This window comes from Manacus vitellinus, unplaced genomic scaffold (genome assembly GCF_001715985.3).
Source record: "Manacus vitellinus isolate BGI_N305 unplaced genomic scaffold, ASM171598v3 scaffold_0_pilon, whole genome shotgun sequence".
NCBI classification, from domain to species: domain Eukaryota; kingdom Metazoa; phylum Chordata; class Aves; order Passeriformes; family Pipridae; genus Manacus; species Manacus vitellinus.
In genome coordinates, this window is record NW_021938789.1 from 5,278,846 (window position 1) to 5,305,265 (window position 26,420).

At 37.1% G+C, this 26,420-nt stretch overlaps 1 protein-coding gene across 1 annotated transcript in view; it reads right to left on the minus strand.

Annotated features, from left to right (window-relative positions):
* SORCS2 (sortilin related VPS10 domain containing receptor 2) overlaps positions 1-26,420 on the minus strand; it is a 231,400-nt gene that overhangs the window by 21,937 nt on the left and 183,043 nt on the right. The window contains exons 13-19 of the mRNA XM_018079321.1: positions 14,047-14,167; positions 12,584-12,717; positions 11,864-11,992; positions 9,964-10,135; positions 6,215-6,401; positions 2,322-2,455; positions 1,077-1,200 (exon numbers count right to left, since the gene is read on the minus strand). Of these exons, the coding sequence (XP_017934810.1) occupies positions 1,077-1,200; positions 2,322-2,455; positions 6,215-6,401; positions 9,964-10,135; positions 11,864-11,992; positions 12,584-12,717; positions 14,047-14,167 (1,001 nt within the window). The remainder of the gene's footprint in view (positions 1-1,076; positions 1,201-2,321; positions 2,456-6,214; positions 6,402-9,963; positions 10,136-11,863; positions 11,993-12,583; positions 12,718-14,046; positions 14,168-26,420) is intronic.

Here is a 26,420-nt window from a genome sequence, read left to right on the forward strand (position 1 = left end):
ATGGAGGAGTCAAGCCTGCCTCTCCCAATACTTCCAACAGAATTATATTTTAGTGTGGCTTTCTTTTCCAAAAGTTTCTTTATTTCTGTCATGGCCAGTACTTTCGTGCTCCTGATATCAGGACTGGTCAATAGTAAGAGCAAAAGGAGTGCTGGAAAGCCAAAGTCATTGATGTAGTCACACTAAGAGGGTTATACTTCTAAAGATTACAAAAAAAGCTGATGCACTTATACATAAGTGGTGGCATAAATGTTAAATTCATTTATCTTAGAAAAGGAGAAGATTCATAAAAGCTCCATTTTGTTGTGTGGGTTTTAACATTATTTTAAATTAATAAGCATAATAAAAGCAAAAATAACAGAATCTTCTCCAGACAATAGAGATGTATAATGTTGTGTATTGTGTGATATCAGAAGGCTTCTAGTTCTGCATTCAGAAGGTTTTATACTTATCACAATTTCCACATGTGACAGTACAAATACAAATGTAAATAATTTTCCAGCACTACATTTTCCACAGTATATTATGCCTTGTCACTACATTATAAGACACAAAAAACCACCAGGGCACAATGTGGAACAAGAGCTGAAGGGTTATTCAATAATTACAGCAGAGCTATGCTTGATCCAAACTCTCAGATAAACATCAAAGGTACAGTGACATAGTGTGATAAAAGGCAATTATTTGACATTTTATTCAGTGCTGAGAGTACATACTCAACTAAATTTTCATTTTTTTCAGAGGCATTTAAACTAATTTATTTAGAAATTCTGGGAAACTTTCTAGTTTTAGGCCAAAATACTACTTAAACACTGTTGCCACATATAGCATTTGAGAACTACAGTAACATTTAAAACAAGAAGAGGAAACAAAATGTTTCAGATTAAACTCTTCCACACAATCCCACTGTTCACTTCACGGAGTTACCTTGTGACAGTTCATCCCTACAATTTTAAGAGTTAAATGTGGCATTAGACGTAATTTTACAACAGGTTCAGTTGTTCCAGGACTGGCTTAAGATGTACAACAACAAGTACATATGAAACAAAAAAAAATGAAAAAGACTAATGTCTCACCAAAAACATGGACAACTTTTGAGTCCTGAAGCATGGAGCTCCCACAGGAAACTTGCACTGTAACTCGGACATCACCTGTCTCAGCAAACTTGGTCACCAGAAAACTCTCCAATGTAAGCAGTGGCTTTAAAAAACAAAGAAAAGTTGAAAATATAATTTGAGCAAGAGCCACAAGAACAGTGTCTGAAGAGGCCGTAACTAAAAATATCAGCAAAAAGTTTTCACATCAATTTTCAATTAATCAATATTTTATCAAATTGTTCAACAAAAATTTTCAATACAGGATGTTTCTTTCCCTAAATGGATCTTTTATAAACAGAAAAGCAGCCAGATGGGGTAAATATTTCTTCTAGAATAATCAGTAGAGTATTAGGGTTTCAGCCAGATCCACCAAAATAAAAGGATTTTGAGGCAGATTCAACAAACTCCACAAGATTATATGAAGCAAGTCAGTTGCCTCAAAAAAATGTGGGGTACATCAGAGTCAAAAGGATTAACACTGTCAACTTAGAGCGTCAGTCCACAGTAACCTCCAAGGCAGCGCTGAGATTCTCTGCTCCCTGACCACATCCGTATGAATTACAAAACCCTTCACAAGACTATGTGGACCTGCAGTACTTGTTCTAGCAATGGCAAAGTCAAGAATAATAAACAGATACGGGCTGGTTTTATGGTAGACAGCACATTTACAAGAAGAAAGTTCACTGCACCTATTTGAAGCATTCCTCTGCCTCATAAAGAAAATATTTTGCTTATCTGTTATTGAAAGAATTACCTTAAAAGAAATTAACCTAGCTAGACAATAAATATTGCCAACAGAAATACTGGGATATTTATTGCTCTAGGACACATTTATCTAGACCTTGATCCCCAAATGAATATCACTAGATTGTTTGAGTGCTCTCAGTGTTTTGATATCCTTTAAGATATCCCATTTTTTTAATATGACAGTTTATTTTAGACTCACAGAAACAAAGAATATATATATATATATATCTGTACAGCACTTTAATTTACAGTACTCACTTTATCAGTTTAGAAGTATATAAATCCAAGTTTCATCATTCACCAATGTCATGATCCCAAATCCATCCCTGTCTGCAAGTTGGTTTTTTTCCACGGGTAATCAAATACAATAAATTGTTGTGTGTCCCCCCCCGAGAAAATAGTTTAGAAATTGAAACAAAGGAACAACCTTTATTGGAAAGAGATTGAAAATAATCTCAGTAAAAACCATTTGTGTACCTGAAGATTGTTTCCTATCCACCAGTAGAAAACTGTCAAATTAGGGTTCTTAGGCAGTATGATGGCTGTCAGGTTCACCTCCTGGTTTCTTCCAATGACTGGAATCACTTCTAAGTTTAAAGCCTGGAGTGGAGCTGAACAAAGTTCCCAAAATATCATTGAACAAGAATCCATCAGTTTATTAATGCCTCTTTCCCCAAAAGCCTCTCACCTGAATCAGGTCCTGAATTTTTTTTTCCCTCCCTTCTGCTTTTACATCCATGTCAAAAGATATGGACATAATTGGAAGGACCTCATTTCAACAAAAAAATATCCCCCAAATCACCTCAAAATCTCAGAAACAAAATCTTAAGCAATGAGACAGATCAACCAAATGCACTTCTCTGATGCACGGGTTTTTTGTGCATTTCCAATCCTACAGCACATAAGCAAATACTCCAGTTAAAAAGTGGAAAAGGCAATCTCAGCTTGTTTTTTTTTTTTTTAGTAACAAAAGATCAAATGAATAGAAATCTAACAAATCTCAAATTGCTAAGGGAAAAGCAGAAAACTAAAAAAGAATGCTGCTGACTACTCATTTTCATTATAAAAAATCAGCTGTTAGGCTCACATCACACAGAAACTCTCATTAATGCATGCTTTAAAATAGATGTGTATATCAGGGGAGCATTTATTTGCAAATCAAAATAGGATAACCTCTGTACTCCAAAATGTGCCTTAGAGTAAGTTTATTCCTTTCTGAACTTTTGCCTATGAAGGTTGTATGCACTATTATTTGTATAAAAGAAACACATCATTATGGTGGTTTTATCTGCTTCTAAGTGTTGTGGTTATTAGTGTTGTGCTGCTTCACAGCACAGTAACTGTATTAAAAAAACCCTTTCCCTCAAAGGTTTTTGAGTATATCTTTTTCAGAATGCATAAAGGTAAAAGCTTTATAACAGTATAATGTCATAATTAGAATTTCTTAACTTCACCTGCACTATCTACCCAGGATACCAAAATGCTATATGGCCCAAGATTCATTAATTACACAGAATGAATATTAACACATCCATTTTTGTTCCATTCTACATATTTTTTAACTCATTCAAAGGTTTTTCATCTCAGTGCAAACTTACAGGTTGTTAACACTGGTCTAAAGTATCTCTCTTACTCTGTGTCAGGAGCTGAATCACTGCTAATTCACGTTGATTAAATTGATTGAACTTCTCTGAAAAAAAGTTGTCTGATCTCCTTTCCCACCTCACTTCACATAGTCTGTGTGCTGCTTCATCCCAATGTAAGACTCTACTTTCACTCTGCATTTTCTACAATGACTCTTAAATCACCTACATGAATTCAAGACATGTTGGGTGTTTAAACAAATGATTTCTTCACTACCTTCCAGAGGAGTTTAAATGTTTCTCCCTGTTGCTGGTATCTTGAAGAAAATTCAGAAATTTTAGGAATTTCATTAAATTTGTTCCTCATAGAAATAGAATTTCCTTCTGATGAGGTAAAATAAAGAAGTCTTGAGGGACCTGTGAAACTGTTTTGATTTTGCCATAAATTTGCATTTTCCCAGAGGAAACTGATGATTTTGAGATATGTTTTTGCTCCTGAAGAAGGTTGCTTTCTTTTCCAAAATTTTTAAGAGCAAGTTGTTTGGTACTTGAGTGATGACTGCTATTTCAATCTTACTGCTCCTATATATTAAAGAACTGAGAATAATTATTGCAAGTCCTCCTGCTTGTGTCTGTCACACAAGTCCATAATGCATGGGAACAAGCCTCATAGCACCCTTAAATGTGTAATATGAGGAATTAATTGACTTAAATTATTTTTGATTATTTAACAAAGTTATAATTTCCATATAGTTTCCATACAGTTTTCCAAGTTCCCTTATTATTCACTTACTATAAAGATCACAGCTTCATAAAAACCAAAATGTGTGCAGTGTATGTAGCAATGTATATAGGTCTTCTTCAGGTCTTTTTATTATGAGTTGCCTACTCACATTTATGCTATCAGACTTAATTTCTCTTACAGTTCATTATAAAGTTGTAGATTGTGTGATCTGGATCAGAAAGCATGATTTGGATGAAAAGCCAAAATTTATATAATTGTCCTGCATCCCATAGCAACAGAACTCTGAAGTGAAAAATATTCCCTTTAACATTTGCCTCTGAAAAAATTCCCTGGGAATAATACATCAGCCACAGATAGAGTGAAAGCAGGACTCTGTGGACATTTTGCTTTCATGGCATTCCACAGCGAAAATGTTCCTTAATGGCTATTAGTGCTTCACTAGAACATAGAAATTGTAGTTTAATTTTTTAGGTAAATTAGAAGATTCAAGTAAATTAGTTGGTACTAAAGAGAGCAAATCACATAGAAAGATCACATCTGCCTCAGTGCTCTGCTGCCTCTGTACATCAGCACCAAAACTCCTTTAATGGACCAGTCACTTACTTGTGTAAAGTAACTCTGGCTTCTGCAATTTGAAAATCCACTGCATAAAACAAAATCGATATCTTTTATTTTTACTGTTTATCCTAATACAGGTCACACTAAAAGCGCATTTTGAGAAAGTGTTTGTTCCACTTTCCATCAGGGCTTGCTACTGCTCATCATTCTTTGAAGGGTTAGAAGTTATTCTCAGAGAGAAGGATGTCACACCAAGTTTTTTTCCTCTTCATTGCTCGTACAGACTGTTTCTCTGGCTAATCTACTTCTCAGCACCTAGAAGCTTCTAAACAGTAACAGTGGAAGCCCTAAGTAATTTACCTGAGCTCTCTGGAGTTGTCAAATGATTTAAAAAATAAACATAACAAAGAAACAGATACTGAAACTGAAGTTGAGAATTTGACTGTGATCCTTTCTGTTTGATTTTAGTAGAAGATTGGCCATTAGTATGAATGGGCACCATCTGTCAATCAAAGCAGAACTGGAAACTCTGGACTCAAGGACACTGACCAGCAAAATACATAAATATCAAGTTGACATAAAGCACATGGATCTGTGCACATCTGTGTATATGGCTCCAGTGATTTCCGTTGCTTTGGGATTAAGATGGAAGACACACCACTCAAAACAGAGGGGAAACAGACACCTGGAGAATGCAAGATGAGTATCTTTTCCTTTGATGTTACTCGCTTCTGAATTTTTGACACATCTGAAAACAGACAAAGCAATAGCTGCCTTGAATCTCAAAGAAAGAGGAATATTCAGTTCCAGTTATGAGTTTCCCTCTTCGTTTCAGTTATGAGATGACTGAGGTACATTAAACTTGCAATGGTGCATGATAATCCCTGTGCCATGATATTCTTTAGTTTATATATGTTTGATTGGGTATTTTAAGTCTTAATTAAGGAGAGGGAGAGAAGACTAAGACAATTGATACTGCTTGCCAGCATGAAGTTATATCCAAGTACCATTTAAAATTCTGTGAGAATTAACTAACTAAAATCTAGATTTAGAAACACTGAGATTTTTAATATTTTTCAAAATCATACAAAAGCTCATATGTTTCTCAACACATCTGTTCATTTGCTTTACACTACACCTAGAAGCTTTAAAAAGATATAGTGTTAAATTTTGGCTGCTAAGGCTGCCAACAGGGTCTTGAATCAGGAAGATGGATAAAACCTGAGATTTGAACTGAGGCATACTTATTTAAAAGATTAATAAACCATCCTTCTGTCCAACTGGAATAAAACTAATTCTGATCTCCTATTACATTAGGTTTACAAGCCTCTGAATTCAAAACATACAACACTGCAAGGCTGCATGAGGGTGTTGAAAAAATATGCCTTTTCCTAATTGCGACTAGCAATTTTCTTTACTACTTCATAGCTGTCATGAGGTTTTTACACAGTGGTAGAAGTAAGAAAAGCAAAGAGATGATTTACAGTTGACTTGGATGAACACCACAGCCTCATCATGCCCAGCCACATTCTCAGCCTTCACTGACACACGGTAAATCCCAGGATTCTCATAGCGGTGACGGATGGGTTCTCCAGTCATCGTAAGGTTCACATATATCGCCTTAAAGCCATCTCCAAGATCTACCTGGTATTTGGTACTCAATATATCACCCTAAAAGGAAAATATATCAAAAACATTTTAAATGGCCAGAACCAAAACAGACAGGACACATGTTTATAACCCTTTACTGAATCACAGCAGCATTTTCAGCCCCTGCCAGACATTTTGACTCAATTGCAATAGCTGCAGTAAAACCACTACAACCCATGGCAATGCTGTTAGTGCAACAGATGCTGTGTGCATTAATAGAGATAATACCAAATTTCCACAGTAAGGTGCTACCTTAAAATTAGACACCTCAGACCACTAATCAAGTTGCATGGCACAGAAATCATCACTCTTGTCTTAATGCAGCTGGACATTAACTAACATAATGGTGCAACGCTCATATCATTGCAAGCAATTGAAGATTGTTATTTTAGCAAATTACTACTCATCCCGCGAACTTTTAGCCTTTCCAATTATAAAGTAAAATTAATTGGCTTAGGCACTCTTCACAGCACCATCTAAGCACAGCCTCCTAGTGTCAATTATATGGCCTTTAAGACCCAAGCTGGGATCTTCACACAGAGGTGTTCGGCATTATACTGAGCCACCAAGCATGTCCAGAACTACCATGCTCTAGTGCAAAATTAGATGCATGGTTAATGAAGCAGATTACCAAGCTGGGTTTGGGAAAGGGTTTAAAAGTCCAGCCAAATAATTTTGTCATATCAAACATCTCATTGAATTCATAATTCCTCACACTTCTGCCAAGTGCTCCTTTAAATGACACCGTCTTCCTAAACTCAGGCCTAAAGGACTGCAAAGCTGATAATACTGTCAGAGGACAAACATGACTATTACTCATGTTGTCGTGGTGTGGCTGCTCAGGAGAGAAATCAGGCCTGTGCTACATGGACTAGAGATTTGGATGCAGTGAAAGGAAAATTCATTTTAGCTGTTAGCAGTAATACTTTCTCAATACTACTGGCAGCACTGCCTTGGTGAGCTGCCCTGCTTCCTTGATCTCCAACAGTATTTATGTTCCTGCTTGCTTGCCATCACAGCCATGCAATTAAGACAGGCTACAGGGCCAGGCTTCATAGAAAAGCCTCTGTGTTGTGAAAACACAGTATTGATTTAAAAAATTTCATTGCCTCTGGGAAAGGAATGTATACACCCATGTGCTGGTCAAGTGACAGGAAAGGGCATCAGAGCAGAGAAGGACTGACACCAATCGAAGTATTCAAAAATCACTCCACTTCTCCAAAAGCCACTCTGAAATAGGTTTATTCCAAAATTTAATCTCAAAAGGAAGCATTAATGTAATTTTTTCAAAATGGCAACAATCAGCCATTGGAATAGTCTCCCCAGGAAGCTGGTGGATTCCCCACAGTTGGACACTTTTAAGATTCAGCAGCACAGGTGCTGGCCATCTTGTCTAGGCTGTGCTTTTGCCAAGACAGGTTGGACTAGATGATCATCGAGGTCCCTTCCAACCTGGCAGTCTATAATCCTATGATTCTTTGAAAATCAAAGGAGGTACCAAGGCTAGAATTTATGTTCCCTGGCATAACAGAAGAAAGGAAAACATACTATTATTTCCTCCTTTTGTTATTTGGCAGTGTGGTTGATTTTCTTCCTTGTTTTATCAGATGAAAGAACATTGCTTACAATGTAAAAGAACACCCATAATAAGGAACCTGTAGGATTATCAAATACCTAAGCACCATATTTCAAGACACGTAAAGGACCTTAAAAGCCTCTTCACTGTGAATAGTTTTTTCTTTCTTTTGACAACAGAATAGTAGAATTTAGCAGAAGAGATAATATATTATATTACACTTTAAAGCAGAAGAGATATGTTCTTGCCAGCAGTGTAAGTGGAATCTCTTTAGATGACATTAGCTTGCAAAGAGTTCTTGTTCTCTCTTTCTTATGCTAACAAGTACACATGTGTATTTTTTCCAGATGAGACAGAAAACAGTGTTAAAAGCCAATAGATGCAAGCTTCTCTTACTATATTATTCTAAATAGCTTTCCTAGTGTAAGGATGAGAGTGTTATACTCAAAACAACAAGATACTTATATTTTCCAGACCAATAAACAAAGAGAGCAGTGGACAGAAAACAAAAGAGTCACATAAATCAGCTAAATTTATAAGAAGTTGGGGTTTCCACTTCCATAAAAAATAGGAGATGGTCATGATATTATTTATTCATATATTCAGCCAACAGGCTATGGAAAAAAAAATTATCATCATCATCATTATTGCTATTATTTCTAAGGACACCTGAAAACTGCCCAAGCATAACAGAAGCATGTTTTATTTACTCTCTTATGTCTGGCATTCCTGCATTCCCAGAAACTAGTAAATTAATTTTGTTCATTGGAGAAAGTAGTATGCTTTGGTTTATTGTAGTAGAGCTGTTTCTTAAACTCAGTAATTGTTATGAATTCTCATTGGATTTTGTCATATAGATTAAATCCTAAGAAACGCTCAGGACATTTGAGTTTAAATATTATTCTTAGCCATAGAGGGCACCAAACTGCTACAGTTCTTCTAAATCTGCCTTCCTCTTTCATGAACAGAGCACAGACTTCACCAGGAAACACAGCACGAGATTGTCTTCAAGATCCCTCACTTCTGAAGATTTGTGAATAACTTTAAATGGTTTTCATATTGCCACAGAGATCCATGAAGGTTTCAGTAGGAAAAAAGTCAAACTGCCAATCAAAATCATTAGAATCCAAATTGCAACCAAATGCTCTGGGCTTACAATAAACATTTCCAAACAAATTCTAGAAAGAGGAGGCAGCAGAACTTGTCACACAAACTGTTGGGGCACTGCACGCATTGGGATGCAGAGCCTGAGAAGCATTAAGCAGGCCAGTGTTCTGCACGTAACTTTCTTGATTCCATTACAGAAATAAATCCCAAGTGCTCAATTTATATTGCACAGGTTTGCCAAAATGTGTGAATTTTCTTATAATTCTTGCAAATCAGTGGGGTTAGCCAGGATGTACAAATACTCTGGTAACCTGAGCACAGCAGTTATAGCCTAATGCTAAAAACCAAACATGAGGAAACATACCCATAGCAAACAATTCATCCAGCAATTACTTACTGCTGTTGGTCAGGGCCTTATCTCACTCAATAAACAGAAAATCCCCCATATCTTTGGCAACAGAACTAATATATAATAAATATTCTTATGCTGTGCTATTTGCTGATTTCTGTAAAGCTTTGCCTCATTCCTTTCTGAAAGGCAGATTCTCAAAAACACTTAAACCCGAATATTAAATATTCTCTGCATTTCTGTTCTTCTCTGATACAACAGCTGAGATTTTCAGTCCAAGGAGACTTTGGTAATCCAGTTGCTTTGATTTTCCAAGAAGCTATTGCCTTTGCTGCTGAGGACAAAAATCCTGTTCTGTGGGTAGAACTTGGAGATTCACTGAGTCTACTGTCTTGTCTGATTCACTTGAAAATAGAAGTTTCAATATTTCCAAATCCATTAATCCTTGTCTCAAGCACAAATTAATCTTCATTCAGCAGCAAAGCAGGTAGGAGTGAAATTAACCCTAAAAGCAGCAATTAAACTTTCATGGAGCCAACGTTTATTACTACCTGCTCTTGTCTGACAATGAAGGTGATGTCTTCCCCAGGCCTAACAGCCAGGCTTTCTTCTCTGATGCTGATCTGAAGTCCCTTGGGAGCAATCAATGGACACATATGCTGTGCTACATTCTGCTGCAGGTCTACACCACCTTCACACACATTAGAGACAACTTTCCTATACCTGCAAAAACAGTAAGCAGTGAAAATGGTGAACTGGAGGTAAGCAAAAGAATGCCATCAGAGACACCAAGTGCAAGTGTGATTGTAGCTAATGCATTTTCCTTGGGTACACAAACAGACAAGATTGCAGACAATCAAAACCAACTCGCAACGCAAGTACTTGGATTGGGGACTTTGCCTTTACTAAGGAAAACCCATTGAAGAAGGGTGGTGTGGAGCATGATGAGGATTTCACTTGAATGCATTAGAAGAGTCTGTCTTTTCAAACTTAGAAATGTGCCTATCTCCAGGAGATAGACAGTCTTCTGTCCTCCTTGCCATCCCCTTTCCTAGCACTCAACAGTCTTAATTGCTCTAGAGGTTTGGGTTCAAACCCCAAAGACCAGGAAGAAATTAGACCAAGCAGCTTCTGCATTAACCCAGAACTAATTGCTTAACCACTGCTCTAAAATCAATTAATTTCTTAAAAGACTTGTAACATTTGTGTAACATAACAGTATAAAAGATTGAAAGAAGTAACACTTTTTAAGAGTTAATAATGAAATACTTGGGCGCATACAGTAATTATTTACAGATCAGTTTCACGTAGGTATGCGATTTTTAAACATCCTTTAAAATCAGTCATATGTCACTCTTTTGAATTCCCACTCTGTATATCACAGCTGTCAGCCGCAACCCAAAAGGCATCATTTTCCTTGGTAAGGCAAATATACACAGAGACTGTGATTCTATTGCCAGATTGGACATTTCATCATTTGGTTCTCATCTCTACAACTGACTGAGATGGTGTTATGATAAGCCAGAATAGATGCCAGCTGCAAGTTATTCTCAGCACAGACGTCAGACTACATTGTAGTGTATATCCTATGTGGTATTGTTTACAGTTACTAACGCTTTCCTTTGATTCTGAGTGTCCCATATGGTCAGGAAAAAAAACTATTCTTCGCAGAACTTCTTGCTCTTATGAAAATGAGAGACTGGGAAATTTTGTGAGATGTCACCAGGTCCTCAGAGTAATTTATTAGATACAAACTGAAAATTGCTCTGGACCTAAGCAATAAGCTAAAAGAAAAGGTTTTGAATGGACATTCCTATCAGAAGTGTAAAAATGGCTACAGAATGTTACAAAAAAAAACATTAAAATGCTGCAAACAAGACAGCTCCCCCTCTTCTTGAACAGATTAGTTTTTCAACCACTGGGAACATGCAAAGGAACAATTATCTTCCCTTAATTTGTAGGAAGCTTCTGCACATGCACTAAGTCCGTCACAGCTTTTGCATTTCCCAGTTTTTACAGTTTACCTTATTTACATTTCATAGAATCACAGACTGGTTTGGGTTGAAAGGGACCTTCAAGATCTTCTAGTTCCAATACCCCAGCCAGGGCAAGGAACGTATTCCACTAAACCAAGTTGCTCAAAGTCCCACCCAACCAAGACTTCCACACTTCCAGGGAACAACTGCACAAGTTGTTCAGTGTCTCACCACCCTCTCAGAAAAGAATTTCTTCCTAATATCTAATCTTAACCTATCCTGCTTCATCTGTAGGCCATTCCCACTTGACCTATCACTACATGCCCCTGTAAAAAGTCCCTCTCTAGCTCTCTTACAGGCTCCCCTGAGGATTGAAATGTGAATTTCTTTCAAACCACTTTTGAGGCCGCTGGTTGGAATATTCTCCCTCTCTTTGGAAGCCTCATCAAGCCAGTTGAATGTAAAAACAGCTTACCCAGTGCTGCTGGTGTATGCCTGCCCCAGCACACAGTCTTCAGGCGGTGCTTCTGGGTTAAACCAAAAGTCAGCAAAGCATTTGTTAGACTCCGACTTCAGAAGTGCAGAGCGCTCAAACCCATAATCACTGAAAAACATCAACACCAAGTGTGTTACTATCCCCACTTCACTCAGCAGTCTAATTTGGGGTGGATGAGACTACATTTTTAAGAGTAAATAATTTTTTTTAATGTTATTCTACCAGATGAACATACAAGTTGATGAAGCTAGTTCTGTTTTAAGTCTAATTTCAGTGGGAGTCGTGTACACTTCAGGGAAAAACTGGTTGTAATTACTTTGTCAGTTCTGCAAAATTAACTCCCATGGTACCTTAGATCTTTCAAAGGTTTCCTTTGCCACTCAGACCAAACATTTCCTTGCTTTTTTTTTTTTTTTTCATTTGCAAATAGAAAGGGTTTGTTTGCCTTTTAAATGAATCCAATGGTCATTTTTCAAGCCTTGATCAATAGAGAAAAACATCAGGATTTGTTCAGGCAGGTGAAACACATACTTAAACATGGCAATATTTTTAACAAATGCAAAAGAAACCCGCTATTCAAATAACAGTTTACCTATTTATTTATATATGGCTATGTGGGGAGAGGGGAAAAAGGAGAAAAATAAACCCATCTCAAACTATTTACTAGCAATAAATCAAAAGGTCCACAGACAGACTCACCATAAGAAATCAGAGTTCACACATTCACAAACTTTGGATGTGAGAGCTGATGTGAAACTTCTCCCTTTAATGCACCATGATGAAATCTTCCTCTTTCGAAAGCTTCTCTGCTGGCCCATGATGCAGCGATCACCCTGGATATCAAAGCACAGGACTTATTGCACCGTAACCTACACCACACACATGACCTTATGTTGTCCTGAGAAAGGCTGATCTTGCTGCCAAGAACTTGTATCAACTCTCTCATATTCAAATATATAGGTATAGATAGCTCTCATATTCACTGCTGTCTGCTAACAGGTCACTACAAAGTTGTAACATAGGTTGTATTTCCAGGGCAAAAATCCGAAGATGTAGGTGAAAATTCAAGTGCAATCTAACCCATGTTTCATGTGTACACAATCTAGGCACAAAGTTCCAACTGGCCATTTATATATTCACTGTGGCTGCACACAGCTGAAGTTCTCTCTAAATCACCATATCTCATGTTGGCAGTCAACCTGATGTACCAAGCATGTGGACACAGGTAGAATGAAGGCTATCTTTACATGCTCCACTGGTAATTGGGTAGCTGCAAGTACTCTGTCAAAGTCATTTTAGTAGTTTCTAATTTCTGAAAGACATTTCGATGCCAATATTCCAAAATACTGTTACTCTTTAGGCTCAGATCTGCATAATATTCTCAGTAAACACACAGCAGTTCCAAACAAGAAGTGTAAAATTAGGCATGAGAACTGGCAAATGGGAGCAGTAGAGTTGGAGTAACACAGAGTAGTATGCAAAAAATAAACCAACCCTGCAGAGAGCAAAAGAACAAATGTACTGGAAGAAGCAAAACATAATAATCTGAATGATTATGAATAAATATGACATATTCCATTTAATTAAAAAAAACCCCTCAGACTTGCCTCTTCAATCAATACACTGTAGAGACAATTTAACTTCCCAAAATTGGATTTGGCCAGACCACCAGGATTAGCACAGCCTTAATGCATTACTGCAGAAATGGCATTGCCCAAAACAACTGGACTCCATTACATGATTGGTCCACTGAGATCCTAAATTACTTCTGGAATGGACTGTACTTATGGCAATTTATATATGAGTACAGTATGTGGTCAGGAAGTTGGCAGAACACATGACTACATGTTGAAATTGTTTGAATCAATATTACACACTTCAGTTTATGGTATATGCTTCCTAATCCAGCAGGACCACCTATTATTATGGCAACCCAGCAGATATATTTCCACCTTTCCTAGGACACAGATTACACAACCAAAATGAACACAAAATCCTCTCCCATTTTAAACTATTGCAAAATCAGCAAATATCAGCATAAGGAGACTAAACTGGGGATGTGGCATGCAAATTCAATTTGGAAACATTTTCCTAGCACACAGTTCTATATGAATCTGAAAGCTATGGAAAAGTTTTGTCAGTTAACATAAGACCACGAATACCTGCAGATTTGTGAGCTCCCAAGACTCGTAGTCATCATCAGTGCACTCCCTGGGGAAGGATGGTCTGAAGTCCACCTTCACCAGTTCCCAGTCCGAACGGTAGCTAATATGTCCAAAGACTCTGAACAAAAAGATCAAAAGTAAACTCTTACTGCAAAGAAATACCATACATCTGAGATTCAAAATTTCAGTTCTATCTTTTCCACTGTCATAGTTCTGTGCTTAAAGGTACCAGTTTAATTTTTCTTCTGCTTTTATTCCTCTTTATGTATAATGAGTCTAGTTAGGAAACATTTGTCAATTGCATATGAAACTTTTCAATGAAAAAATATATCTCATGTATTAGAGATTTTTTTCTCTAGCCCAGAAATTTAATTGGAAATAACCTTTTCTAATTTGGAACCCAACATTTTTGTCTATTATCTTTCTATATGAAACACACAGCTCTCAGATTTCAACAGGAAGCAGAACTAGGATCACCAGATTGAATTTCCAGCTCTGTCACTCATTCCTTGAGATTATACTACAACTTCTTCAGTTGGTTTTGTTGTGGGTTTTTTTGTTAATTTCTACAGGTTTTAGATAGCAATTTGCTATTGTTTAAAGTCACAGCAGTATAATGAAATTGTATCAGTTTCTAAGGAATACACTGCACCTACACATTGTACTGAAGAACTCAGAGTCTCCTCTTCATTTCAGATAGTCCCTTGTATAGCAAAAACCAAAAACCAGCTATAAACTGTACAATTTTTTTAGGGAAAAAAAAAAAGGAAATCTCATTGCTTTAAAAACCAAGCTCTATTTTCAACGCAGCCAACATTTTCTAAATCGGAATCTTTATTTCCAAAACAAAATGGGTATGTATGACATCCAGCAACAAATTAGAAAGGATAAAGACTCTATTTGGGCAAAAGTAAAATGTATTTGTGGTTTGTATCAGGCTTATGTGACTTACTTGCCAAAGAATTTAAGGTTGATTCTAAAGCCAACAATTTCTATGCAGTTCATACTGCACAGAGTTCATATTCCAAGCTTTAGTAGCGTTCCCCAAACTAATTCATTCCTTTTGTTTTGCCCTCAATTTTGTCCAAATCCAGACACAGCAGGAATGGTACTGTTTTGTTAAAAGCATTCTGCAGTGCACAGACATTTCTCTTGTCCTGAATACCAGGTTCAAAGTGGAACTAGGGTAGACCAGAAGTGAGTGAATGCTCAACTCTCTGCAGCACAGAGGCAACATCATCACACTAAGCATTTCTCCTGGTAAATGGACGTAGAGCTCTGAAGTCTACCAATGAGGCTGAAAAGTAGTTCAGAGAGATTAAAGACGTACAGTGATTTCTTCCCTTCCTTTCTGGTGTCTTTGCTTCTCATCCGTAGCAGAGAGATGTAGATATCGATACATTATTGCCCACACTGCTCACACTGCAAGGACCTAACAAGCCACATGCATAGGAAACCACACCATCAGCAGTGCACTTAATGAAACAGAAACATATGCATTTAGTTTGTATGTCTTACTCTTTTTTTGTAAGGCTCTGAGATTAAAGGAGCTGGATCACCTAATTTCTTTCCTTCTAAATGCACCCATGGCTCAGAAGTAGAAGCAACACACGAAAATTAAAAAATGTGGCTCAGTCCACTGGCTGTATGTGCACATAGGTGTGTGGTCCCACATCTCTCACTGAGACCTCAGGATTTGATTCCTTTTTCTGGTTCAGCTGGATCCTGAGAGCTGCTGTCACCATATAATCTTATTCATTGGTAGTTATATACTCAATAAAGTGACTACTTAGGTGGTCTCATGCTTTTTCCACAACGCCTGTTTCAATATGACTGGGTTTGCTGACAGACATGAAGTGTCTTTTGCATGCTAAATACCTGTACCTCTATTTTAAAATCTTTGTTTCTCCATACGAGGTACTACCATAAAGAAGACTTCGCCATGTGCTTATCCAACACCTGTCTACCTCTGCAGTAGGTGCAATACCTACCTCAGTGAATGCTTCTCTAGACACCACAAAACTTTACAAATCTATTACATTTCTTTTACTAACCCATTTATCAACTAATATGTTCAAGTGCAAGGAGCCAAGTCCTGTTAAAGCTTCACTCCTGCCTCAAGGAAAGTATTTTCCACAGAACAAATCAAATTTTCTTCATCTGTGTTAGTTATCTCAGGCAGATTAGTCAGGAAAGGAGAAGAAAGGAGATGGTGGTTTGAGTTCAAGGCAGAACAGAATAATGAAATTTTCCTGAAAGCATAAAACATAATCTCTGAACTATTATTAATTATATTTGAAATCTCATGAGGATGATTCCAAATGACTATGGTAAGGGAAACACGTTGACTATATGTGTAAAAACAGACACATACACGTGTGTGTGTATGTGTATATATAACCAGAGATATGAAACAGCAAAATGAAGCTCAGAGAGTTACAGCATTAATTTTGATACCCACAAAGATACCAAACAAATTATTGAGCTATCTACTTCTAAGCACCTTGGAGATAATTAAAATGATAACAAACAGCTACCATGGATTTGTCAAAACCAAATCATGTCAAACTAATGTAATTTCCTCCTTTTACAGGGTAACTGGCTTAGCAGATAAAGGAAAGGAGAAAATCTAGCATATTCTGACCTTTGTTAAAACTGTTAGACATTTCTAGCTGACATTGTCTCAATATAGAAAAGAAAGCCTCAGTGCAGATAAAATCACTGTGAGAAGGAATGGGAGTACATATCCAATTAGAAGAATCCATTTTCAAAAGGTAGTTATCAAACAGGGAATATTTTGAGATATGTATCACAAAGATATGATGGGTCCACAGTCAATATTTTCATTAATACTCGTGAACAAATAAGAAACACGAAAAAAATTTGCAGATAACGCAGAAGGAAGGGAGTGGACATTGACTGATGGAAGCAATGTTCAGAAATCAATATGATGAAATACTCCAAAACCAAGTGCAAAAAGTACTTCTGGGGAAAAAAAAACAAACCAAACTCACAACAAAGGTGCAAAACCAAGACAGAAAATAACTTTCAAATATCGAAGAAATGACTTGGGGAATTCTGAGAAATTAAACCAAGAATGCAGTGTTGCTGCAAAATAAGAAAGACTAATTCTAGGTCGTATTCAGAAATGGAAAACAGAAGACATGGAGATAATTATTTTTATAAACTTGGCAAAAGTGGAGCCTCTGGAAGAATATCATGTCTAATTTTGGATATTTTATGCATATTTACACACTCAATAAAAATGAATTTGAAGAGGGGCAAAATGATTCATAAGGTGCTTAGAAAATATAACCAATGAAGAAAGATTGAGAGAATTGGGGTTTTCTCTGGAAAAGATAAAGCTGAGAAGTACAACAAAACATTTTCAGCCTTGTTATAGAGTGAAGAGCTGTCCTGGAGGAAGGGCAAGAAAGAGGAACTACGAGGATAAATAAACTTAAAAGATATAGCTGCACAATTCTCTAATTCCTTCTCCTCAGTACTGGTGAAGCTACATGTGGAGTACTGGGTCCCATTTTGGGCTCCCCAGAACAAGAGAGAGATGGAAAGACTGGAGGGAGTGCAACAAAAAGCTGTGAAGGTGATGAAGGGGCTGGAGCATCTCTCCTATGAGGAGAGGTTGAGAGAAGTGGGACTGTTCAGCCTGAACAGTCTCCGGGACATCCACCAAAACCTGAAAGGAGGGTCCAAAGAAGATGGAGTCAGATTGTCTTCAGGGGTGCCCAGTGATAGGACTAGAGGCAACAGCCTCAAACTGAAACACAGGAGGTTTTCTCTGAACAACAAGAAACAACATTTTTACTGTGAGGGTGATCAAGTACTGGCACAGGTGCCTAGAGAGGTTGTGGAGTCTCCATCCTTGGAGATATTCAAAAGCCATCTGGAAACCATCCTGTGTGATTGGCTCTGGATGAGCAAAGGGGTTGGACCAGGAGATCTCCTGAGGTCCCTTCCAACCTCAACAATTTTATGATTCTAGAATTCTATAGAGGTAATGGTACAAGATATTGGAGTTGTTTATTCCTCCTCACCAGAGTGAGAAATTAGATACTATCAGGATTAGAGATAGACATTAGACAAATTGGACAGATATTGTCAAGTTCCAAATCCTATAATGATAGAAAAATTATAGAAATTATTTTAGAAATTATGCAAAATCTACCAGAGTAATACGAAAGCTACAAGCAAACTATATGTGCACACAGGAAAGGCACTGCTTCAGTGGGTGAACTATAACCTTCTCCTCTGTGGATTTTTAGCAGAAGATAGAAATAACTTTTACTGCCTGTTGGTCCAGCTTCCTGCAAAAAAACCCAAACTGACAAAAAACGTCATTTCCATTATGGCTGTTCTGATTCTACAGACTGAAAACGAGGTTTTGACAGAGCACAGTAACTGCACCACTGCAAGTAAAATCCCATAGATTCAAGAAAGTGTCCCACTACAGTCACAAACCCCAATAAAAACGCAGTCATACCGCTTTGTAATTCATAGGGCAAATTTCCTAAGGAATCCAGCGCTTTACACGCATCCAGTTTAGCAAACTGTTTGAAAAAAAAGCTTAATGATTATTGATGCTGTGCTGCAGTAGCACATGTTGCTCTATAGTTGACAGAGTTTTGCAGACACATCGGATGAGTGCATTTAAATGTATTGCTAAATATCACTAGAATAAAAAAGGAGTATTTTTTCAAAGTAACAAAGGCATGCATTAAGTAGAATTCGATGGATTAGACAAAAATATGAACTACAATAAAGCAATACATAACAGCAATCACAATCTAATTGCTCAGGTGCAAAATATATATGTTGAATAAAATCATATGAATGGAACAAACTGGAACGGTTCAGCAAGTGTAACTGATGACTAGAAGTTACATATCAAGATGATAGTAATTCATAAGCTACTAAAACCTTCCTCTTGATTAATTGTATTACATTAGAAAGTCATCAAATCAATTCTGTTGAAACTATAAAGGATGATGCTGTGATAAATAATTTTCGGAACAAATTCCAATTACCTTCGAAATTAATTTACTTTTATTTGCAAGAATTTGGGATCCATAATTTTAACTTCAGTGTTTCAGTTGCCATAACAACTTTTTACATTTGTTCCTAGTTCATTTATGAGCCCATAATTTTTTAATTTGATTGCATCATTTGGTAGATAAGACAGTTTAATGCAGATTTTAAGCTAACTCATTTAAACTATTTGCTAGAGGATTGCTTGTTATTTCTGTTCCTGATAAAGCTCATAATCAGGGGGAGCTAATTTAACAGAAATTATATGCAATGATAATCTTTTCCAGTAAATGCACATTTCTATTCAACACACAAGAGCATCTATGCAATAGATACTCCTGGTTCAGATGAGCAGTAATAACTGTGTCACCTGCAAAGGCAACTGCAGCTATGAGGGTGCTGATGCTGGAGACTCCCAAAAACTTATCAGGTAAACATTCAGCTTCTATGACTTCATGCAGGAGAAATGAGCCTGAGTCTGACAACACACTGCTCATCTTGAATGTCAGAGACACAGCTTTTTATAAGCACTACATTTGCCTTCCTCTTTAACTTTTCTGCTGCGTTCTTTAGGATTTTGTACATGGGTTTTCATAGCATCAAAACATTCTTTGCCACGGCAGATGGATTTTAGCTACAGTCACATATCACAGATCTCAACCCATATACATTGACACATCTTGAGCAACTGTTGTAGTATTATGGTGGTTTACCTTTGAGCTGTTAGCCATATTGTCTCCAGACAAGGAAAATAGCTTTGAGCAGCCTTTTGTCTGGATCCTTAGAGCAGCACAGCTGAACCTACAAGTTTTATTTATGAATATCTGAGAACACTCAAAGACCTTAAAGCAGTGGGAGTGATCCTGCAATACTTTCCCACCAAGGTCACAAAGACAGCACATGCAAAATTTATTCAGATGTTTATTGTGGCAACTAAAACTGTGCAAGTTTTGCAGTCATACTGAAGACTATTGATGACAACTGTGTGATGCACAGTTACTTTTGTTTTAAATCAGAAGCCTCTTTCACTATAGACTCACTGCTTTAATCTCCCAAGAGCTGCATTGGCTTTTTCTCTCCTCTATATGACTTTGTCATCCACTGTGATGTTCAGAGGATGCTGTCAAGCAGAGTGTCTGCACAGTCCTGTATTGCCCTGTTGACACACCCTGCTGACTTGACATGCCAGTTAAGGGTGGATCAAGACCTTTAGATTTTTTGGGAGAGCCTTCAAATGTATACAGCTACTGACAATAAAACCTAAGATTTGAAACAGGGTCAATTGAGGATCCCACATACAGGTGATATGGGCAATCTCAATGGCTCTATCTTGGATAAAATGTCTAAATTCCTCTGGGCAGCACCTAAGCAAAGATATCCAAGCACGTACCTAAAATTCTTTATGGATCTAAACCTCAATATCTAACAGTGAGTACGTGAACAAGCTGGGAAAGGAAACCACACTCTCAAGAGATGCTAGTTAATTATTTTAGCAACTCTTTCTGCTCCTATACTTTTAAATGGAAGCAGTCACAGAGCTTTGCTAAAAACCAGTATTTATATCTTGTTCTCCATATGAGGCTTCTTTTTCTCCACTAAATCATATTTGTAGGAAACACAATTATCAGTGAACTTACTGTATTGTTAAAATATTTTTTAGACTGTCAGACCTCCACGATAATTTTTAAAATAGAATTGCAATTTTAGATTAAATACTCCATCTACCTTACAGTTCACTAGATATCAGAAGCCATTTACATTAAAACAGCAGTAACTTTCTCAGTTGTCTCCTGTGTAAAAGGATTAGTGTGTTAGAAGTCTCTTGTCAATTTATGGTGAGCTCAAAGAGCTGAGTCCTTTGCTTCACTTAGACCTTTACTACAAATGATGACAATATCACCGAAAAAGCAAATAAATGTGACAACCTTCTTTTCGTTCTGCCTGTTGTAGTTAATATTATTATAGTGCCTTTGAACATACAGCAAGACACAGGCCAAAATCTGTGGAGAAATTACCTAGCTGAGGGAGCAAAATGATGAAGTTGTGGCATGGAAGGATGTACATTAGTGTAGCCACTACCAACAGGTAGTGTTCTCCTTAACTCACAGAAGTAACACTATTAATGAAAGATTTTCCAAGGAGATATGGGTTGGTAGAGCAGGTTAGCCATGACTATGTACTACAATGGTATTTAAAGACTACTATTTTCCAAAAAAAAAAAAGAAAACAACAGGTTAATCTTTATAGCCACACTTTCCTTCCAACAGTTGTCTTTGCTTCCTTTACATCATTGTAAAATCAACAAAAACCTAAATAAGTCAAAGAGTTCGTACTAGTAAAATGGATGAAAGTAATGTAAGATTCAAGCTGCAGTCTGTTATACATCAAGATTATAATTCAGCATATTTTTCTAATTCCCCAAAAGAACATAACAGAGGTCATGTTTCAGTGGCCTTCCTAAATTGCAGCTACAGAAATGATGAATGCTTCCATGTGCAAAAGTAGACACCTGCCCACATAAAGCAATTGCACATAAAAAGTACTTGTGTACACAACAGATCATGTGCAACTATACTGAGACATTTATGATTTAAATGCCTTAAACTACAAACACATGCATATATTTAATGCACTAAAGAGAAGAGTAGGGTTATTTGGTTGGGCTGTAGTTTTTGGTTTGTTCTTTTGTTTTCTATTTTTTTGGCTGACAAAATGAAAAATGAGGGGAGGAAACAATTTAGTTGAAATTGAACCAAAATATGGGTTTTTTTCATTGCTTCCTGCTCCCAAAAACTAGTAATTGCCATTCATTCTTTAATGCCAAAACATCTTGGTTTCAGATCATTTGGGAAAAAAGAACGGAAATGAATGCTTAGGTTCTGAGAAGTGTTAGGGAGGAGCAGGATGAGGGTGTTCCCACTTTATCCAGAAGTTTTGGATTCCATAATCTTTATGAATTGCCTCCAAAATTTTTTTCCAATGTATTTGGTAAGTTCCTGTTCAAGAACAACCTTTTAACATAAAAGCTGTTTGGAAGAAATTGCAGATTTAATGCCTAGCCTGATGCTTTATGCAGAAGTAAATACAAAGTACACAGTGAACAAAATTGATTAAAGAGAAACATATGACACTGCAGAGGATAGCTTTGCATCATTCAACTCCCTGCTGTCATCTCACTTAAAGATCAAATTAATCTGAGATACTTACAAAATTTTATAATTAATTCTTTAGATACTACTTTTTTCCCCTACTCCCATATTTAAAAATCAGGTCTCTTTTGTCACAACTGGAAATTCTTCATTCAGATGTCACCTAGTAGAGCTAGAGTTAATAGCCTATAGTCACCTAAATTGTGGCTCCTTCATTTTGAGAGCAAATTATAGCAAAATAGAATTCAAATCCCCAGCCAAAATGAAGTAAAATGCTTAAAAAAAAGTATTTGTTGGATAAGTTTCTAATATCTATTTATTTGAAATAGAAAGTAAAATGGAAGTGAAGTTAGAGCACCAAAGCTTCAGGCACTCAGCAACAGGGGCTCAAAATGACACAAAGATTCTATTCGGAATGAAAAAGTCACCTGTCACCTGTTTCCTGTCCTTCTCCCCTTAAATAAGGACAAGTTGATAACATTCTTACAGAACATGGATTCCTAAACTTTCAGATCCTCTTATCCAAATATATTACCAGGTCTGCCCTAAAAATGTTCTAAATATGGGCTTTAGAGTGACACTGAAAGCATCATGCTTCTGAGTACATTATGAAGCTTCAAGGAAAGAAATTAAAAAAACAAAACTTCACCCACTGAACTTCTTTTGAGCAGAGAGAGAGTCAGGTCTTGGCTCCAAGGCAGTGACATTACAATGCACTTTCTCTGCTAACATCTTTGTCTACAGAGATGACAGCAAAAGCATTAGATTGCTACTAAATAGGCACCTGTACACCTGCATGAGCTGATACCTAGATTATATTGGAGTAGAGGAACAAGTTTATTTTTTGAATGCTTTTTTCACCACGTTTTCTCCATCTGTTGACAGACATACATTCTTTCTCATGCAGAAAGCAGAATAACTGAGTAAGAGATTAACTAGCTGCAAAAATAATCTAGAATTTGCCTTTGCAAATCAGTTATTCTCTCTTATGAGGCTTTATCTACCATCTATCCACCTTTTACAAGTGCTGTAGTATGAGAAAGTTAGTAGTGAAGCATTCACAATACAGAGAAGCATCTCCACCTAGTAAGATTCTCAAAGACAACAGGAGTGTGCTGCCATGAGTGGTACAATAAGCCCCACAAACTACATGTAATGTTGACTGTTATTTATGTTATTAAAGGTGAGGTTGACATTCCTAGCAAAATCAACAGCTGCAAAAATCCAGATGGCTCTCCCTAATATCTAACACCTGTTAATATCCACCTGGTTTTGAGTAATTTGACTATCTTCTTGTTTCCATTATCACCTATGAACCCAAAAGGAATGCAACAATGAACTTGCAAGACAGAAAAATGTGCATGCAGGGGTTCTTCAGTTCAGAGATGTCATAAAGTTCCCAGCAGCATCCTAAGTTGCTACTCTATGACACAATAGAAAAAAATATCCCTCTGGAAAAAATACAATTACCCATGAGGAAGATTTTGATTCTACCTGACATAAAGAAAAGCAGTCCTTTTATGTAACCTCTTATTGGCCTTTTAAAAGGGGCCATGGACTGCGGAACGATGGTTATTGTGCCTACTGGGTTTACACTGCAATCTAAATAACCTGGTTTGGGAAACACTCTCAGAAGCTGAAATGTGATTTAGAAGCAATTTTAACAGGCTTGAAACTTTTATTATATTAACTAATTCCTCTGAAGAGGAACATCAATATTTCAGACACACAAAAATTCTTCCTTTTGCACTGCTAGGTAGTTACTCGATCCAGTGTTATTAAGTCATTTTTCCCAAATATAAGATATTGTTAAGTATAAAACTGGGTTGCAGTACCTTTCATTCTTACAGAATTTAGCACAAAATAAAACCTACTAGACCATGCAATATTTTGATGAAAATATATCAATCAGTTGAGAAAATTTCTTAACGAAGACTATTTATTCATTTAAGTAAAAATAAATAGCAGATTTGAGCTCTTCATTTAGAAGGTGATTTTCCCACAGATCAAGTTTCCTAAACTTTATGAATACTTTATTACTTATCCTTCCTAAAACTCCTAACTAGGTCTCTTTAGAATTTGTTTTTTATACAGAATGAGTTTCCTAAAGTTTTTGAATACTTTACCACTTAAAACTCCTAAAAATCTTGACTAGGTCTTTTGCAGAGCACAATGGAATAAAATATATTTTCCTTGGCATTTGTGTGTACATATTTTGAATACCGCAGGGGATTTGGATGAATGATTTAGATTAATGTTGACTGGCGGATGACAACTCAGTTTTATGAAAACTTTTGACAAGTTAACATTTGGTTTTCTTCTCTGTTTTGGAGAAAACACAAAACTTTCCAAAATGAAGACTTGAGGCAACCAGGTTTGCATTCTCCTGCCTCTTCAGTAAAGCTTACCAGACCACTTCATTTTAGAATGGAAAAGAGTGACCAGTGACATTCCTCAGGGGTCACTATTGGGACTGGTGCTGTTCAACATCTTTGCTGGTAACATGGGCAGTGGGATCGAGCGCACCCCCAGCAAGTTTTTCAGTGACACTAAACTGTGTGGTGAGAAGAGATGCCATCCAGAGGGACCTTGACAGGCTTGAGATGAGGGCCTGCGTAGAGTTTAAGTTCAACAAGGCTGGAGCACCTGTCCTATGATGATAGGCTGAAAGAGTTGGGGTTGTTCAGCCTGGAGAAGAGAAGGCTCCAGGGAGACCTTACAGTAGCTTCCAGTACCTGAAAGGGAGCTACAAGAGAGCTGGAGGGGGACTTTTCACAAGGGCATGTAGTGATAGAACAAGGTGGAATGGCCTTAAAATGAAGGAGGGTAAGCTGAGATTAGATCCTAGGAAGAAATTCTTCACTGGTAGCATGGTGAGATACTGGAACAGGTTGCCCAGAGAAGTTGTGGATACCCCATCCCTGGAAGTGTTGAAGGCCTGGTCAGAAGGGCTTTGAGCAACTTGTTCTAGTGAAAGGTGTCCCTGCTCATGGCAGGGGCATTGGGCATCTTGAAGGGCCCTTCCAACCCAAAGCGTTCTGTGACTCTATGATTCTGTGACTTTGGATAAGTTAAGGCAGAACTGGAATTCAAATGCAAGTCACTTCGAAGTCAGGTCAATATCCCAGACACCATGCTGGAGGATGAGAAATCTCTCTTACAGATAGTGTTACCAGGTCCCTTAATATCTTTCCCAGATAACCTTTTATGGATTTTTTTTTCTTTTAATACAAATTAAAAACCTTGAAGGAAATCCCTAAGTTGACTTCAGTGGAAATAGGACTTTACCCTACTGTAACAGTGATTTCCTATACAAGAAAAATATTCTTTGACTCCTTTGTGAGTTTATTCTAGAAGTTTTAAATAAAATACTGTCTGTTCCTCAATTTTCTTGCAGACTTTTACAGTTATTACCTTCCCAATTCAGAATTATGCTCTCTCTCCTAATCTATGCACATTTTGACATTGGACTCTTTATTCAAAGTCTTTATTCAAAAAACCTTCATACTAAAGGGAGAAAATCCAATTCCCATACTATTGAAAAATGTCAGACTAGGTCCTTAGTAATGGATTTGAGGATTCCTCAAGGTGAAAGACACTACTAATTTATTTCCATTACCAGACACAGGTTCATCTTACCACGTTCTACTCAGAAGAAATTTTTATCTAATAAAATGAAAAATGTGGCATAGTTGATTCTTGTTTTTTTCCAGGGAGTGTGTATTAGGGGATGACATTACTCAAAACCAGCAAATCACTGTAGATGAACTCAAGCACAACAACTTAGTGCAAGAATAAGTTTTCAGAGAAAATGAACTAAGCCAGACGGAACGACAAAACGTCTTGACATTAAGTCAGACTGAGCACCGCTGGGCTGACAACATCACCCTTAAGGTAAAGCTGCAATCAAAAGCAGCAGGAGAGACAAGGAAGCTGATACAACAGCATCAGCACAACACATACAGCAGGTTTATTCTTCTCATTATCTTCAGATTCTGGCAGGAAGGTTGAAAGTGTTTTCAGGGCCAGTCTGTGATATTGAATGTTTGATGTCCTCCATGTTCTGTAGAACTAGCTAAAAAGTAAGATCCTACAAGTCTGGCATTGAGATGCTGGAGTCATACTCTTGTTCTGCCTTTAGAAATATATGTCATATGATGCTTTTTTGTCAATCTG